The sequence below is a fragment of the Erpetoichthys calabaricus genome, chromosome 6, assembly GCF_900747795.2.
Source record: "Erpetoichthys calabaricus chromosome 6, fErpCal1.3, whole genome shotgun sequence".
NCBI classification, from domain to species: domain Eukaryota; kingdom Metazoa; phylum Chordata; class Cladistia; order Polypteriformes; family Polypteridae; genus Erpetoichthys; species Erpetoichthys calabaricus.
Window position 1 is genome coordinate 200,183,426 of NC_041399.2, and position 19,062 is coordinate 200,202,487.

Consider the following 19,062-nt stretch of genomic DNA (forward strand, 5'->3'; position numbering starts at 1 on the left):
CATAGCTACTGCATGTCTCTGCATTTTTGCTGTAGCATACTGCATGACAGTGTGTGCCTGTGCAGGAAGGTATGTTTAGCAATCCACTTCTATCTTGTACCACCCATGTGGCAATATGTTGCACAATAGTTTACTTTTCTGATTAATGACAAAAGGCTGTCTTTTTGACAAAACAAAGAAGGATGGTTATTATTCCTTTGTGTTTTAATAGCATGCTTCCTGCATCAGCCTTTTTTCATTTGGGGTTTGTTTTTCATCAGTTTTTATGTAATGCTCCCTTATTTGTTTTTCCCTAATGCTTATTGCTGTATCTGTTTCTGTGGTTGCGTTTTTATAATGTAGGCCACCATTACTTAGTTCTTGTACCTCAAAACAAGGAGACTGTATTCAAATTCTGGCCCAGTCACACATGGAGTGGAGTTTGCACATTTTTCCTTGTGTCTCCATCGGTTTTTTTGTGTAAATAACACTATTTGTGTTTTTCAGAGCATGCCTGTCTTTTAAGTTGATGTGTTTGTTATGACTCAGTTGTATTCCTTTTTTGGTCCAGAGCAACAAGTTTCTGTGGTTGAGAGAAATGTGGTGACTGAAAGAGAAACTGGAATTATTTCAGGTTACACATGGCAAAAAGGCGACTTAGTAGATCAAAGTGTTTTATGGTCATGTGGTTTTTGATTAAACTACTTCCTCCCCAGGAAAAGCGCACTTTCTTTTTTTGTAGATGCAGCAAAACAATGCAGTAACTGTACAACCGTCTGCTTCTCACAAAAATATTCTGATGCAGCACTGTTAGTTATTTTTTTTAAAGCCGCATGATGAACTTTGCCACTGTCAAAGGCAACTGTAAACAAGATGATAATGATGAGGTTTTTGTTCTTAACTTAGGAAAGAAGGTAAAACATTTTTTTACTATTTTTCAGTGAATAATTAACGTTGGGTGTTATGTTGAATGAGTTGCAAGATTATTTGCTATATTTTCATTGTTAGCATTAGATGAATTAGATTGGATAAAAAATTTGAAATGTGGGCTTAGCAACACACAGGAATCTAAGTTGTTGTGACTTCCTAAGAATTTTTAATAATATTTTCTAAAAAAATCATTACAGTAATCTTTCTGTTCTGTACCCGGATGAAAGTGCAAGTGTTTGATAGCAGTTGCATGGAGATTTTTAAAATTGCTTTGTTCTCTTAGTTTTCTTTTGGTGGTGACAGAGTTCAGAAAAAAATGGTAAAAAAGTGAGTTTTTTTTCCCCCAAATTGCTGTTACCTAATCAATTGAGAAAGAGGTAGTTTGGCAGTAATAAGATGTAATTCATGTCAACAGGAATCATTGACTTTAATTTTTCTGTTAATTATTTTAAATTAAATGTAATGTTTTACATGTCCTTTAATTTCAGGACTTGAGAAGTTTTTGTCTGTGCTTCTGTGCAAAACTGTAGTAGAGAAAAAAAGATTTGCTGAGAAATACAACTCTCATTTTGTAGGTTTCATTCATTCTCCCTAGTATATTGTTATAGGCATGTTAAAAGTGGGGCACATGTTCACGGGAGAAATAATTTGTAATAGTATTTATGAACTGTATTCATCATCTGGACATTGAAAGTAACATTATAAATCTCTTGAATACTTCACCTCTTTTGTAGTTTGTACAAAGCCAATCACATATGGTGAAGCGAAGTACCAGAGCATAGCTACGGTAAAATAAGATGAAAAACATTTGTGCAGTGGGCTTTTATTGCTTTTTTCCTTCTAAAAGTCTGAAAAAAAAGATTGTTTATGTTAGGCAAAAGTTGCCAGATTTTGTGACGAAATCTTTTTAACTTTCCATATTTTTTCTTTACAAAAAATTTATATTCAGTTTGATTTCTTACTATATGTGAAGCTGCGTTGGAAATAATCAGAGTCAAAGGGCATAAGTGCACTCAAACAGTTTTAACACTTAAAGTAATCAATTAATTGGGTATCACTGTTACAATTGAAATAAAATTCACGTTACAGATTCCTGTATAATTTTTTTTTTCACCTTCTCGTGCTGACTCTGTAAAAATTGAATGGCTACGCTGAAAGCATGTTTCAAACATAAAAGACTATGCCATCACCAAAACAATAACTTACAATTATTATATGGATCAGTGTGCCAACTATTGAAAATGTTAATTACTGTACATTGGCTTGAAATAGAAATGCAGGCGTATAAAATATCTTGAATATTTTATAAGGGTTGACCACTTTCCCTCACACTATTCCCAGTGCTACTGGGGACTTTGTAAAAAGCAGTGAAAATTATCAAACAAATTGCAGTGATTTCAGTTCAGTCAACCAAGAATCATATGTGAGGAGTGACAGTTGCTTTAGTGTTTCATTAAGTTTGCCATATGAAGGCATGTGGAGAAGAATTACAATGAGGCAGTGGGATTACAAAACAAGAACAAGTGAAAACTTTATTAATGATCAACACTAAAATGGTATTCATGAATCTCTCCCCATTTATTTATGCACAGACACCTACTCAGTCTCCTGCTACCATTCTGCCTTTCCGTAATTCAGTTACAGTAGCAAGTTCTACAGTGGTATGTTGTTAGTAGTATATGCACACCCCATGCTTAATACTACAGATCATCAAGTCAGCAGATGACTTGATGGTGGTAGGTTTAATTTATAATGATGATGTCTCAGCATACATGGAGGAGGTGGTGAGAGTGGCTTCCTGGTGTAAGTGCAACAATCTCTCTTTTAATGTTGAAAAGACAAACCCACCTCTCACCATCTACAGCGCTGTTGTTGAGAGGGTCAGAACCACCAAGTTCCTGGGAGTCCACATCACCCTTGACCTTTCTTTGTCCCTCAACTGAGCCTCCATAGCCAAGAGGGCTCAGCAGCATCTGTACTTCTTGCGAAGACTGAAAACAGTGAACCTCGCCCCATCAATCCTTACCACATTCTATAGGAGTACCATTGAAAGTCTGCTTTCTAGCTGCATCACTGTCTAGTATGGAAACTGTAATGTTTCGGACTGCAACACACTACAGCAGATAGTGAAAGTAGCAGAGAAGGTTTTCAGTGCGCCTCTACCTCCCCTGAAAGACATTTACCAACCCCAGCTCCATAACATTGTGAAAGACCATTCCCTAACCCCCCCCACCATTAACATAGACTCTCCCCTCTTCTACCGTCTGGCAAGTAATATTGAAGCATCCATTCTGGTTCTGCAAGACTGAGTAACAGTTTCACCACAGGCTACATTTAACCACTGTCATTCCAGTATACAACAACACTTTATGCTTTATATATTTTTTTCAGCAGCACCTGCACTTTATTTTGTTTTGTGTATTGATACAAGATGCAGACGTATGTCCTGTTATGTGGTTTGATAACCTTATAGTGCAATATTACTTTTTTCTGGAAGGTTTAAATCACTTTTACACTATACTGTTACATGGTTGTATTGTCTATTTATGGTTTGTTTCTGTCTCACCTTATACCTTGTTGTATGTTGCTCTATGTTGCACTGGGTCTCATGGAGACGCATTGGTTCATGTCACTATGTACATGTACACAGTTTGCCGATGACAAAGTCACCTTGACCTACAAAAACAGTCACATTAAGCTTCAGGATAACCACAGTAGTAATATTAAAATCCAAGAATTTGGTAATCATTTTATATAAAGAACCAGAAGCATGTAAACATTTACATGGAAATCTGAAGTTATTCATGGCAAGTAACTCAAAATAGGCATGCTTGTCTAATTCTTGGCGATTTCTGCAAAATGCTTTGCTAAAATGCCCCCATTTGTTTACAAAATGTCCCACGATTTCAGTCAGTGGGGGGCAAAAATTACCCCTTAAAAATGATTTCCTACTTGGATCTGAAGTAGACCAGAGTTGTAAAACTCTGATGGTTTAATATTAGGATAATGTTTCAGGGTCCTATTACATGGAAGATTCTAATGAGAAGTACCAATAATTAATAGCATTAATGGATCCAGTGATGGGCGGCACGGTGGCGCAGTGGGTAGCGCTGCTGCCTCGCAGTTGTGAGACCTGGGGACCTGGGTTCGCTTCCCGGGTCCTCCCTGCGTGGAGTTTGCATGTTCTCCCCGTGTCTGCGTGGGTTTCCTCCGGGCGCTCCGGTTTCCTCCCACAGTCCAAAGACATGCTGGTTAGGTGGATTGGCGATTCTAAATTGGCCCTAGTGTGTGCTTGGTGTGTGGATGTGTTTGTGTGTGTGTCCTGCGGTGGGTTGGCACCCTGCCCGGGATTGGTTCCTGCCTTGTGCCATGTGTTGGCTGGGATTGGCTCCAGCAGACCCCCCGTGACCCTGTGTTCGGATTCAGCGGGTTGGAAAATTGATGGATGGATGGATGGATCCAGTGATATTAGTGAGGTTCAATCCCAGGGGTTGCTTTATATGAATTTTAAATTGCCGACTGTGCTTTTTTGTTTACTGTGGCACAAATAGGCAATTAACACAAATTATTTTCTTATTCAATGACACTGTATTTAAATCTAACAATGATTTTGCCACCATGCAACTTTACGGTATGTGGTTTGAGGAATTTACCATTCTGAAAACATAGACCTTTCTCCTTGAAACTGGGGGTTCTCCTCTTAGAATTGTTGTCGTGCTACAGAGAATAAGAGTATTTGTTTACATTCATAAGTTAACCTGGCCTGTCACAGCTTAGTTATTTTTATCTGATGCATCTGTATTTTTTCTGATGACTTGTTTGGTTTTGATTGTGGGTCTGTTCTCTTATAAGATAAATACATAAGCTTAGTTAGTGAGTACATGAATCACAATTTGATTGCCAGTAGTATGACAGAGTTCTTCTAGATTAGTTGATTAATAGCTGGCATCAGTGCAGTAGGCACAAGTGTGTCATTTAGAAAATACTGTAAATGAAGATGTAGTAGATGTAAAATGCAGTGGACAAAAGGGCCTTATTGACAAACACATTAAATACACTTGCTTTTTTATTCTCTATTTTACAAATCTTGAAAAACTACTATATATTCACTCGGCCCTTTCTTAAACATGCATGATCCTGTTTGGTGACATTGGTTTATCTCCTGTATATAATTTATTTTGCAGAAATTTGAGAAAGATATATATTGTTTGTACACTGCAATGAACATGTATGGTATTCTGGGATGGTTCAGCCTAAGTGCTTGACGATGACAGGATATGGTTTATCACCTTGTAGAAAAAAGTTCAGAACATGTAAGGGTCAATATATCATTAGCCTAGAAATCTTGCTGCTGTTCAATCATTGTTTTGTATTTTAATAATTTAATCATTTTAATAATTCAATTTTGGTTCTTAATCCTTTAATTATGTATTCAGAAACAAGCTTGATTTTTGTGAGAAAACTATTCTTTTTTTTATGTAAAGTTTATTTTTGTACAACCTAATATTTCCTTTTTATCCTTTGTTTTTTATTCTTTTCAGGTACATTTGGTCTGCTTTAAATTGATAGAAGAAAAAAAAGAAATGAAGCATGATAATAGGGTTAAAGAGTTTAGGGCCTTTGAGTCTGAATAGGACTTAGTAAATGGTGTTTTGGCAGAAGCAGTCATTGATAACGTACTGCCAGACATTTTCATTTTTTGTCTTCAGTTTAATATGACACTTTCTAATTTAAAATCTCATTGTACATGTTGTTCGAACTGCAAAATATCATCAGGGTTAAAAATCTAATCCAGTTAATCAGGGTTGAATTGCAAGCCACTAGGGTAACAAGAGTTTATCATGAAAATTTGCTGGTATATCAAGTATTACACAGAAGGGAGCTATTAAAGATTGAACATCTATGATGATTCCAGAGATGTAGACAGAAGTTCAGTTGGTCATGCTTAAAGCATTTGATCTAGGGATGCAGATGTTGGAGGTATTTTTCAGATGCTGGGTCTGGTCCTGGGTCTTGGCAGCCTAACTCTGGGCAGATGTGCTGCATACACCGTTATTAGCTGAATTAACATGCGCTTAGCTTAGATTGCACCATTTGTTGTCAGCTCTGTATTGAAGGTGAAAGTCCTGCAGGGGTTCACTTCAGATCTTTAATTTTACAGTTCTAAAACTTAATGTGAAACTAAAATAGAAATTAAATATTGACTAGTTATACTCATTATTACATTTTTTGACACAGCTAATTAAATCATTATATTGCCCATGGTAACTTTAGAAATATGGTAACTAGGAGTGTTTTCTTATAAGCAAATAGATGCATCTTCATATTTAATGAGGTACATTAGATCAATAGCACCTCATCCATACTGAAATATTAGATTCCCAAATATTTTTATAAACTTTATTTCCTAAACTGCATTTCCATTAAAAACTTTTTATGTTTTGTTTTTTTAAAGTTGAGCTTATCTTCAGAAAAGCACTAACTAGAAAACTCTGGTGGAATGTATGTGCTGACAGATTATATGATTTTATAATTCTCTCCCAACTATCTCTGAAATCATTGAAATAGAAGGGTTTTTTTCATTTTAGTATGAGTGTAATATTAATATGATGAATTGTGAAAGGGTGAAACAGTGAAGTTCTAAAGACAGTTTAAACATTGACAGACCTTGTCTGATCATCTTTCTTGAATGTTGTCATGTTTAATGTTTTCTTTTTATCTTCTTGACCTGCAGACATCATCACCTACAGGTCTGGGTCGACCTGAGTCACCTGTTTATGCCAACCTTCAGGAGCTGAAAATAACAGTGTCAAGCTTGCCACCTGTGCCCAGTAGTTCACCTTTGAACACTACAGGGGAGTGGGAGACCCACAAAGATGCTAATGGGAGGCACTACTATTTCAACAGGATTACACAAGAACGTACTTGGAAGCCACCTCGTGGTCGTGACACCAGCAGCAGTATTAGCAGCCGAGGAGATACAGTTGCATCTGGGGATCAAGAGGTACTTTGGTGGGGATTCAGATAGAGAGGGGATTGTTTAATGACACTATCTATATTGGAATTTGTTTACAGTGGCTGACTTCATACTCTTATAATCTTTAGACTTTTTTTTTAACACTTTTCTCCTACTTGGGATTAAATGTGTCCTCTCATTTAAACCTGTTTAGGCCTTTATAATGTTTTATATCTGTATTTCATTCCTGTCCATTTGAGGATGGAGTGATTTTTGTGTCATCTCAATGTAGTACAAACAGCTGTACTACTTACTCACTAAACCTGACTGGTTATATGGTCTGCTGGCTTTTTGGAATTTATCTCTTAATCTTTGAGTATTTACATAACAAAAAATCCTTCAATTTGTAGTGTTTTTTAGGCCTGGATAAAAATATCGGTTTTGCGATTAATTGTTGTTTTTCATTTAAACGACTCTTAGTCTCAAGATTGATCTTGTGGATCTCAATCCTGCTCAACTACTACAGTATATGCAGATTTTTGCATATTTTCATTTTGGCGTCCGATCCAGCAGATGTCGCTAATGCACCTGTTAAGACTTTCTATGGGGAATGCACTTTACTACCACCACTATTGATCACTATCAAAAAAGCCATATTAAGTCCACTGTGAAAAATAATAATGCATTTGTTAAAAGTAAAAAAAAAAAAAAAAAAAAAAGCAGACAGGTGTTTGTTTAAGAAAGGATAAAAAAGTGTATATATTTTAATACGAAAATGGGGTTACATGTCTGCTATTTACTCTTGTAGTACTGTGTAGTAAGAATTGAAACATGAGCCATTCTTCTGTATGAATGCAGAATGCTACATATAAGACTGTCAGCTTACATTTTTATGGTCAACTTATCCTACAAGGCTGTAAGACTTTTTCATCCTGTGCTGCTCAGATACATATAGTTTTATAGTAATATTGTACAGCTTACATTGAAGCAGCACACTGCAATAACAATTTATTACCAGTCGGACCAACATAATGGGACACTTGAGTAGCTGTCTGCTTTGATTTTTCTGATGTGGTATTTATTACTTACTTCAAGTGCAGTGGAAGGCAAAATATTATATTGTTTATGAAGTTGAATGAGGTGTTTTTAAAAGTAAGAATAAAAACAAAAAATACTGGTTCTGGTATGTTTGTGTACATTGTGAGTGGTTGTTTTCTCTAATTTGTCATTTAGTTACTTGTTAACTTGCCTGAATTTTTTTTTTTTGAAAACAGAACTATGCTTAAGTAGGAAAAATGTTCCCTAGGGCAATGTAGCCTTATTTAAATGTTGTTTTTTTTATTTATTTATTTTTTTAATGTGTCACAGTGTAGCCATGTTTATACATGATATCCATTCATGTGAAACCTCACTGTGACATATTTTACATGTCAATTACCAGTTAATTTTGTTATGTTTTATTCAGTGCTTACACTATAATTTTCACAATGTACTCACTTGGAAAAAGTCATATCAAGCTAATGTTTATAATTATGTTCATTATTCAGTATGCAAAAGACTATAACAAATCTTCTGTATGTCAGTGAATTATTTGATCTTCATTTTATATAGTACTGTTCATAGAAGATACCATAACAAAAGGCTTTACAAAGCAAACAATAATATATTTCTTAATAAATAGTAACTTAAACAGTGTCCTTAGCTCTGTAACAAATAAAGGCTAAGGCGTTTATAATTAAAGAACAGTTGATTAAGTATATTGGAACAGATGAAAAGCCTGATGGACAATATGGTGGAATCAGGATTTTGTTGCAGTTGAATGGTATAAGAATACAGTTGCACTCAAACTGATTGATATTTGAGGGAGAAGAGACAGAGCTTTGCTATTTGAATTTGATATTTGAGTCCACCGATGGAGCTTCAAGAAAATAGCTATAGAGACAGTTCTAGAGAACATGGGCCACATGTTAGTTAGAATGAATTCTAAGTAAGAGTTGTAAAGCCGGTGTTTTGCTGACTTGGATCAGAATATCTCACATGCTTGGGTTTGGTAACATAATAATAATAATATTTATTTGTATAGCACATTTTAATTCAAAAAAGTAGCTCAAAGTGCTTTACATAATGAAGAACAGTAAATAAAAAAATATAACAACATAAGAAATTAAAATAAGACAATATTAGTTAACATAAAAAAAAGAGTAAGGTCCGATGGCCAGGGTGGACAGAAAAAACAAAAAAAAACTCCAGACGGCTGGAAAAAAAAATAAAATCTGCAGGGGTTCCAGGCCACGAGACCGCCCAATCCCCTCTGTGTGTTGAAATTAATTATTGTGACTTGTGTGTTGAAATTAAGTTAAAATTAAAGTTTTAAATATTATCCAGCACCCTACTTGAAGTCATTGTATTTGAGCTAGGTGATGGAACATACTCATTGTATTTGTGCTATAGCATTTTGAACTTGATGTAGCCAGTTGATACCTTTAGCAGCACGACCATTAAAAAGAGAATTGCACTAAACCAGCAGTGAGGTGATGAAGACATGAAATAGACTCTTACTTGCTTCTTCTTAAGAAATACTGTCTCTGGCAGTGCTCAATAAGTAGTTAAATGATGCTTTGATGACTGTATAGATGTGAATTTTGGTTTTTGAAAGAATAATTCCAAGACAAGTGATGAATGTGGAAGGTAAACGTTTGCTGTCACTGAGGTATAGTGAGAAGTTAATCCTACTGGAGTTGAGTTGGAAATTCAGAAGAAGCAGTTCAGTGGTGCTTATATTCATATGTAGGAAGTTAGTGAAAGTTTATATATGTCAAATAGGCAGGCAGTGAATGTGTCATGGCCTGTTGTGTGTGTCAGGAATAGGACATTGTGTAGAGCTGGGTAGGAATGTCACGATGACAGAATTTTTGTATTCAATACTAATGCCAATTAAATTTCATGATACTCAATACCCATTTGATACCACTTTATTTAAAGTGCTTCCATTATTCAAGTGAACAACATTGTGCCTTTTGCCATAATAGAATAGAAAAATGATAAGGGTTTAAAATAGTGGAATAGAGAATTTCAGACAAGTAGTTAACAAACTCTTATTTAAGTAAACTAGTATTGACATTAATGAATACCAATTTATAATGCAAGGCTTGAATGTTAATATGTGATAGACATTTGAATTCTTCCACTGTGATTACAGTTGGAGTGTGAGGATTATAATCTTGGGGGATTTCAGCATAGGGTTTATAAAGAATGATATAATCATGGACCGCATGATTCATCTTAAATTTATTCTCTGACATTTTCTCCCAATGTAACAGAAAAATACTGCTTAAAATCAGCACTAAAAATACAAATTCAAACATTATTTTGCCCGTTCTGTTGAGTTAGTAAATTCAAAGATAATTCAGGATGTTTTCATTTTAAACAATCTCTTCAAAGCTGTTTTTAACAACATGCTTTTAAACCATGGTTTGTCAGAGAATACTATTTGCTGTTAAAATATTTATCCTTGCATCATTAGCTGGTTAAAAAAACCAAAAGTTTTTAAAGGATGAGACAAATCAATTGAAATTTCAAATGTCACAAACACCTGATGCTTTAGTTATCCAAACCTTTTTTTTTTTTTTTTTTTTTTTTTAACATTTATTTAAACTTTAAGGCTTCCAGTTTGAAATTATTTTTGTCAGGTTTACATTAATTTTATATCTCTCTCATAAAGCAACCTTTATTGCACTGTTTTCGATGTATCTTACATAAGTGATCAGATATTTATTGCTTAGCATGTGCACAAATCTAGAATTAGAATATTAACTGGACTTATGTTATCTGTAGTTGATTAATCTTAACCATTCAAATATGTGACATATTTGCATCGACAACTTTAATCACATTTTAGGGGTTATACTTACAATACAATACAATACAGTTTATTTTTGTATAGCCCAAAATCACACTGGAAGTGCCGCAATGGGCTTTAACAGGCCCTGCCTCTTGACAGCCCCCCAGCCTTGACTCTCTAAGAAGACAAGGAAAAACTCCCAAAAAAACCTTGTAGGGAAAAATGGAAGAAACCTTGGGAAAGGCAGTTCAAAGAGAGACCCCTTTACAGGTAGATTGGGCGTGCAGTGGGTGTCAAAAGAAGGGGGTCAATACAATACAATACAGTACAGAACAGAACAATTTCTCAATATAGTAAGAAATAAAAAATATAAATTTTAGAAGTACAGAGCAGAATTTAACAGTAGATGATATATCCCATAATAAGATTTGGATTTGTATAGAGTCCTGGAGACCTCATCCTTCAAGCTGCCTCCCCCATTTGGCCATTCCACAGCTGAAACAGTGCTGGGCCAGCCAATCCGATGAAAGGACCTAATGACTAACAACAGAGATGCAGTCTGTAAAGTTAATCAGCAGCTCTAGTCAGGATATGCTAAACTGAAGTAGTGAGTCTTCGGCCAGGATTTAAAAGCTGAGACCGAAGGGGCATCTCTTATAGTAGTAGGCAGACCATTCCACAGTTTAGGGGCCCTGTAACTAAAAGCTCGACCTCCCACTGTTATTTTATTAATCCTTGGAATCATAAGCAGACCGGCATCTTGAGATCTTAATGTGCGCTCTGGTTTGTAAGTCATGATAAGTTCAGACAAGTAAGCCGGACCTCGACCATTTAATGCTTTATATGTTAAAAGAAGGATTTTGAAATCTGCCCTAAACTTAACCGGGAGCCAGTGTAAGGATTTAAGAACTGGAGTTACGTGTTCGTATTTTCTTGTTCTTGTAATAATTCTCGCAGCCGCATTTTGGATTAACTGGAGGCTGTATAAAGAACAGTTTGAACATCCAGTGAACACCGCATTGCAGTAGTCAATCCTACTAGAGATAAATGCATGAATTAGTTTCTCAGAATCCTGTTTATTTAAAAAGCGCCTTAATTTCCTAACATTTTTAAGATGGAAGAAACATGTTTTGGACAACTTTGTAATATGCGCTTTAAATAACATGCTAGAGTCAAAGATAACTCCTAGATTGCGGGCTGATTCAGTAAAATTGACTGGGATTCCCACTGAGTTAAATGATGACAAAATATTGTTGTGATCAGCATACTTGTGAACTTTAGTTTGCTTTTGAAAAGCAAACGAATGACACAAATTTAGAATTTGCATATTCGTATTCAGCTGTGAAGTAAGCTGTTTTACTCATCCTGCTAACAGCATGTCTCAGTGATAGCAAGTATTTGTTAACACAGTATATGTTGCATTAATAGGGAGATGTGTTGTGTTTCAAATCATTGAAAATGAATACTGCTTGTTTACACAGGTGACAAAGTGAACTTCTACGCTTGTTTTTTGGTATTAATAAAAGGAGAAGTGTAGACAACCAAATAGCCACTTCATTTGAAACATGCGTCAACTTTTACTTGCTACATCTGTTGTTAGCATTCCCAGAGTGCAATTTCCTTCGACATCCCACAGTCCTATACGCGTAATTGTGGATGCTTGCAAGGTTCCCCCTGTGACCCTGAACTGTACATACCGGTTAAAAAATGGATGGGTGCTTGGGTGGACATTTGTAGGTGGGACTGTTATAATAGAGAATTAATACAAAGCCTCTGTTCCTTTATCGGGACTGAGTAGGCAATTGTGTTAAAAAGACATTAATCTTGGCACCATTTCATCTCCTCTTACAAATGTGTAACACAAAGTTAAATTACAACTCCTATTTGGCTGATCACATGCTTGCATTCCAGAAGCACATATTAGTCTATTTCTAATTTAAATCCATACAAAAGTGGCAATAATGAAAGTGTGTTTTGGCTTTTACTTAATAAGTACAATTCCTGCTTTGAACACAGCACATTTCCAGGCTTGACTTCTGCTGTTTTTCTTTTTGACATATGTTTATCTGGTGCTGTTTCATCACCACTGAGAGTCATTTTTAGTTTTTACTAAAGTTTTTTTTCATGTATTATTGTGCCTTTCAAAGTCTGTTACTTTAAAGCAAATTCCTCATCAACACAGAAACACAGTTGGAATCTTAAGGGTAAAAGTTGCATAAATGTCGTTCAAATAGAGGATTATACATACGTAGAATAAGCTAACAAGCAGTGAGGTAGACAGTATGAGACTATGAACTTTCAAACACCTATTTGTTATATAGGAGAAGTTAGATAAATATGATTGACACGCTTTGTTGGACTAAATAGCCTGTTCTCATAATTATTGTTATTTTTTACATTTGCTGTTTTATATTTGGCTAGCTGAAATACCCGGTGGTGCCTAGGAGGAAAATAAAGATTTTTAAAATTGTTTGAGAAAAATATAATTACGGAGCACACCAGAAACGTTCTGAGCGTCAACTGGATGATAAAAAATATAGATAAGAAAAATTACAACGTGACAGATTAATTTTTGTTTTGTAGTGTCGTAGTAAGTTTTTGCATGCAGAATTTTTGACAAAGAAAAAAGTCAATTAAATCAATATTAATATTAGGTTGATTTAATTCTATTATGACTACAACATTGTTACAATAAGAATAATTCAAGATGAAAATACAGTTAACAAAAACAAATATTAAACGACAAATAATACTATGGATTTTTCGTGATAAAACTCAGAGCGTCAACTGGATAATAACATACATACAAGACCGTAAGATTGTTACAGTCTGCTTCAATATCTATAAGATTGTAGCTAATTGTTGGAGATGTGTTTATTGGAAGGTGCTTTGTGGAATTAAAACTCTTTATTGTATTTATATTCTTATATTGTGGACTGTATTGCTTTGTCTGGGGCTTTATATCGCCCCCTTGTGAAAAGCGGACAGACATACAGACAGAACGCGCTTGGACCATGAAATTTTTAAAGCCGTTTCTTAGCGAGCACCTATGGGCCAAGGGTAACCTACATTTCAAATTTCAAGTCCCAAGTCCTCATGGTTCGGGAGATTTCGTGATGAGTGAGTCAGTGATATTTGGCTTTTATTTATATATATATATATATATATATATATATATATATATATATTTGATTAATGCTGGTTTAATGGTACGTATTTCCTTTTCAGATGTGACATGCTTAGGTGTGCTTCATCTGAATTACTGACAGAAGTATAGTAGTTTATATGTAGCCTATAGATATTCATACATATGAAAAAGGAAAAAGTTACAGGTTTATGCTGCTTAAATACATAGGAATCTGGTGTGGAACACATTGGAGTGAAGTCATATGCTTTGTCCAAATTTTTTTTCTGTGTATTTTTTTTTTTTTTTTTCATTTTAGCTGGCTTTTGCAAAAGAGATTATGGGTCAGTTGCAGCATACCATACTTGTATCATATTAAAACTGGAGCATGTAGTACAGTGATAGCAGTAGATGATCCTTAGTTCTGAGAATTATTGCAGTGAAGAACAGGAGGAGATCAGGAATGAATTTAACTAATTTATAGTTAGTCTGTAGTGGTCTGGTGTCTATTGTCTTCATGGTCAACTGGGCATCTGATTGCTCATTGACAGTGGTGCACAGGTAATTGACTTTCTGCTGTGCATTCTACACACATTCATGGCACAGAAAAAAAAACATTCTTTTTTTTTTAACCTCATGAATTGAACTTTCTGACATTAAAATCTTCCATCATTACCCTTTCACTTTAAAATATCACTTTAAACATTAGAATTAGGACTTTTATACTTAATCAGTACATTTACCCCTTAGGTTGAGTAGCATTTAAACCATATATTGTGCATTGTTGCTTTATTGAAAGAAGCACAATTATCAAGAAGTAATATATTTAGTAAGTGTGGAATTAATAGAGGCAAATGTTAACATTCAGAGAATAATAGCTTTATGATAATTTGAATAATCTGCTTAACCTCCTTAATGTTACATTTTTTCTCAAACATGTAAAAAGCATGACATTTTTTGGTTTGAAAAAATGACGTTTTTATTAAATCTCATCTTTCTATTGTAAAACATGCAAAACACTAAAAGTGCAAAGTCAGAAGTGTAGAAAGTATAATATTGATACAAATAATAATCGTGAATGATGGTAATAATAATAATATGAACAACACATTGCACACATTTTTTGAATATTCCTGTGTGCTTCTGTTAAATTAGTTGTTGTGGGATATGGGAGAATGATACAAATTTGCAATGAATATAGAACAGTAATTATTAGTTTTATTTGTATGTCTTCACTAAATCAAATTCTACTCACTGTAAAAATGGTAAGGTGACACTTGCTATATGTACTCAGGAGTTATTTACATTGCAAGGAAAATCAGCTATGGTGTTCATTGAGTGGTTCCTCACAGTACTTTTTGTGAACTCTGAATGAGTATGATCAATCTGTGAAATGAGAACCAAGAGAACATTTGATCCCCATTTCAGGTTCTCTTTCCTTTTAAGGTAGCCTTACACAATCATAACAGGAAACATCATTATAGCACAGTAAAGCTGATAGATTTAGCATATATGTTTTCTTTATATGTTATTTACAGTTGTAGTATAATTTAATATGTTTAGATTTTTAGGTGTCCGCTGATGCACACATTTCTATCATTTTCAGAGCTCAGAGCTTCACCAGTGGAATGCAGTCAAAGTTAATTTAACAATATTCCTGTTTAATTTATATGAATTCTTTTCTAACTAATTATGTGATGTGGTGGGTGCTAGGTTTGCATGTTTTTGGTAATTATGGGATAAGGTTATTTTCTGTCTGTGATTGTTCTCCCCTCTAGTCTTAGTGGTAAACACCTTCCCCCAACCTGCTTAATCACAACACTTCTGTCCTTGTTTCTTTTATTTCTATCTTTTAGCCCTTTTCATCAGAAGAAAACTGCCACAGCACTTATTCCAGCCAGTCAGGTAGTCAGTATGGTTCACCTCCTTGTGGCTGGTCTGAAGAGCTTGATGAACATGGGCAAACCTTATATATCAGTGAATATACTAATGAAAAGGTACTTGGGTCTGTCAGTCTATTTAATTCTCAATAGTTCTTCCTTTGGCTAATGTTTTTTTCTATTTTCATTTACTAATAAACCCTTCAAATCTAACAATTTAAATATAAACCTAAAGTATGCATAAATGTAGTAACTATGAGGGAGGTGTGTGTGTGTATATGTGAGATATGAACGCTATATATAATTATGTATATGGTTGTCATAAAACCCACCTGTGGAGCAGTGTTGATTTTATTCTTATAAACTTCAAATATGAAAATTGCAAAGGTCTGTTTATACTGGGCACAGTAAATTTCTGAAAAAGATGAAATAGAACTGCCTTATGAAAAACATTTATAATATGCGTGAATTAAAAAAGGTATATCCTCAGAAATTAAGCAAAAACTGGCAGAAATTTTGAAAGTTTCTTCAGAGCAAAGTTAAGAATGAGAACTGATTTATAACAGGATTGCATTTTTCAGTTTAAGCAGAACTAAAGTAATCATAAGGCCCTTGTTCTTGCTTGTTGCGTGTTTGCCAAGTATAATCAGGACAGAAACTCTTCTGTCATGTGCAGCAAGTATAATCAGTTGGACAGAGTTTCACATTTGAAGGCTTCCATCATTACTCCTGAAACTGCTCTGGAAGACTGTTTTCACCCCATCAGCATATAAATATGTATGAGCATTATCCTTTTCAATACATTTTAAGTCTTAGAATGTTGATCGCTTCTCATATTGTCAATAACTTTTTAATATTTTACACAGAAAGCAGTATTTTTCAAATCTAAAAATCTGACATGTTAGTTTTGGATTGAGTTTGAATCCATCTAAACCCACTAAACAGATTTTTTTTTTGATCTGTACTGTTTAATATTGACTTTAGCCTTGTATTTTTGAGATATCAGTTGGCAACAAGTAACCAAGTATCCTGCTCAATATTGGTTGTTGTTTAAAGAGGAAAAAAATTTAAATCATTTTAGTGGTTACAGTGTCTAGTATAAACAGGCCTTTCTGCTGTGAAACTCTGAAATAGATTGTTCATGAGAATTTAAGAAGCTGTTTAACTTTTTGCGCAGTTTAATCTAATGTGAAATCTGTATCTTAATAAAATAATTTTGGAAGTAATGATGAATAAAAAAGCACCAGTATCTATATCGTTCTAGATGTAAGGTGAACTAGTATTAGGTGTCTGCTTCTTTTGAAATAACATTAAAGTACAGTATATTATAAGATACTTTCAAATTTGGAGAGTAATAATTTGTTTCTAGAGTAATATGTTTTATAGTAGTCAATACAAAATCATATTATTTCTTAAGATAACATACAGAGTTTTAATTTTTTAGTAGTTTAAATTCTGTATTCATATGAAAAGAAACCTTTTTAAATCACTTAAGCACTATATAATTTTATGCCTCAGATTCTCTGTTTACTTTTTTTTACTTGTGTTAGTCATCTGCTACTAAAAATAGGTCTCGAAGCCTTGATTTGAAATTATGTGCTTAATAATCATCCAACTTTTCCGACTATCTCAGCTTGATAAATATTTAGTAGTAAAACTCAGGTAATCAGAAGATAAACAATGAGATGAAAGTATTTATTTGTCACTTTGTCTTAAGTGTTTGGTACAGTACTTATTGTAAAGGAGATTTTTTTTAACCTTTGTTCATATAAGTAAACTTTTGTCTTGCATTTGTTTCTCTGTACATATTTTTATGTTATATGAGTAGGCACAAACTGAATATCTATTGATTTGTTATGTTTACAGTATTGACCAGGTATAGAGGACAGTTTATGCAATTATGTCTTTGTTTTATTTGGTTGTGACGTTTTCCTATGGTGTTTTTGTCAAATGTATTTATTTTTAGTGGATGAAAAATGTTGATGAGCAAGGCCGCCCATACTACTATAGTACAGATGGAACAAGATCTGAATGGGAACTTCCTAAAGTGAGTAAATTAATATAATTGGTGTGGTTTGTATATAAGTGCCTTAAAAATTTGGGTGATAACTACATATGTTTGCTATTTATAAAATCAGATTGCTGATCTTAATGATTTTCTAAATATTACAAATATATTTGATGTGCAGCATGTTGATATAGAAATGTATTATTGGCTGTTGGTAAAAGAGAAAAAAAATCCATATCATGGTCAGTACAATAAGTTCGAAAGTCTTAGAGATAATGTCAAATGAAGAGAGCAGGACGTTTTTGAGAAAATCCTTTGCTTCTGGTGTTTATCACTTTTCCCTGTCAATGAAAAGTATCAATAAATCATGCTTAGATTTAGGGAAACAACTGCTTGAGGTTTCAGGATTTAATCACAGTAATATGACCAACCATTTTAGATGATAGCAGAAATACACATTATTTTAAACAGTAAATGAAAGCAGCTTCAAGGATATCCAAGTAATCTACAGTATATAATCAGACTGGCAGAATAGTGCAGTGGTTTAGCTCTGTAAACCAATATGGTTGCTTGTTCAGTCTCTGCCTTACACTATGACTATCAGCAACTCATTTAATTTACCTGCGCCCCAGCTGATATTGTAAATCCCTGTAAATTAATAACAAATGCTGGTGTCAAAGAACTGTATTATTGATTTTCTAAATTATAATGAAATTTTAGGTTCTGGAACAATAATTGAATCTATAAATATCTAAAAATTTGGACACTATGTAAATGTTAAATCATCTGCAAATTGCTTAAAAGCAGAGATGCAATCCGGCTGTCTTGTATTTTTGAAATACATTTGTTTAGTCCACTGATAGTACAAGATCCTTTAATAGGAAGCTTAATGACACTGATATCAGTAATACCAGATTTCCATTCATAAAGAATTGCACTTGCAAAGTGCTTTTTTCAGTTTGTAAATAAAAATAAGTTGTCAACACTTGTCAAATTGTCCATTGTATGCAGCTATTATCTAAAAGAATTTACTTTTGTAAATTGAACAGCTATTCCTGTCTACTAATATTCAGGCACCTTGTTGAGATGCGCCTCTTTACCAAGCTTCTTGGTACTTCTGGCACTCTTTTTGTGGCAATACTGATGCAATCAACTGTTAAATCAACTTTAGTTTGAGTTGTATCATTTTGTCTAGCTTTGGGCCAATTAGTTGGAAAGGTTCTCATACCTTGGGAAAGGCCTTTGTTTGTTGGTTGATGTGTTTATCAGCCATTCACAGGCCTTTTTATGTTACTGACTTCTTTTTAGCTGATCAATAGATGGAATAGTCTGATTTTCTGCCAT

General features: G+C 34.2%; 1 protein-coding gene across 10 annotated transcripts in view; it reads left to right on the forward strand.

Annotated features, from left to right (window-relative positions):
* The window catches only part of arhgap12b (Rho GTPase activating protein 12b), a 190,484-nt gene that overhangs the window by 123,878 nt on the left and 47,544 nt on the right, over positions 1-19,062 (forward strand). For 8 of the 10 annotated variants that reach the window (XM_028804312.2, XM_051928964.1, XM_028804309.2 and 5 more), the window contains 3 exons: positions 6,644-6,913; positions 15,687-15,827; positions 17,677-17,757. In XM_028804312.2, coding sequence (XP_028660145.1) covers positions 6,644-6,913; positions 15,687-15,827; positions 17,677-17,757 — 492 coding nt within the window. The remainder of the gene's footprint in view (positions 1-6,643; positions 6,914-15,686; positions 15,828-17,676; positions 17,758-19,062) is intronic. The other 2 variants (XM_028804316.2, XM_028804318.2) reach the window with 1 other exon arrangement.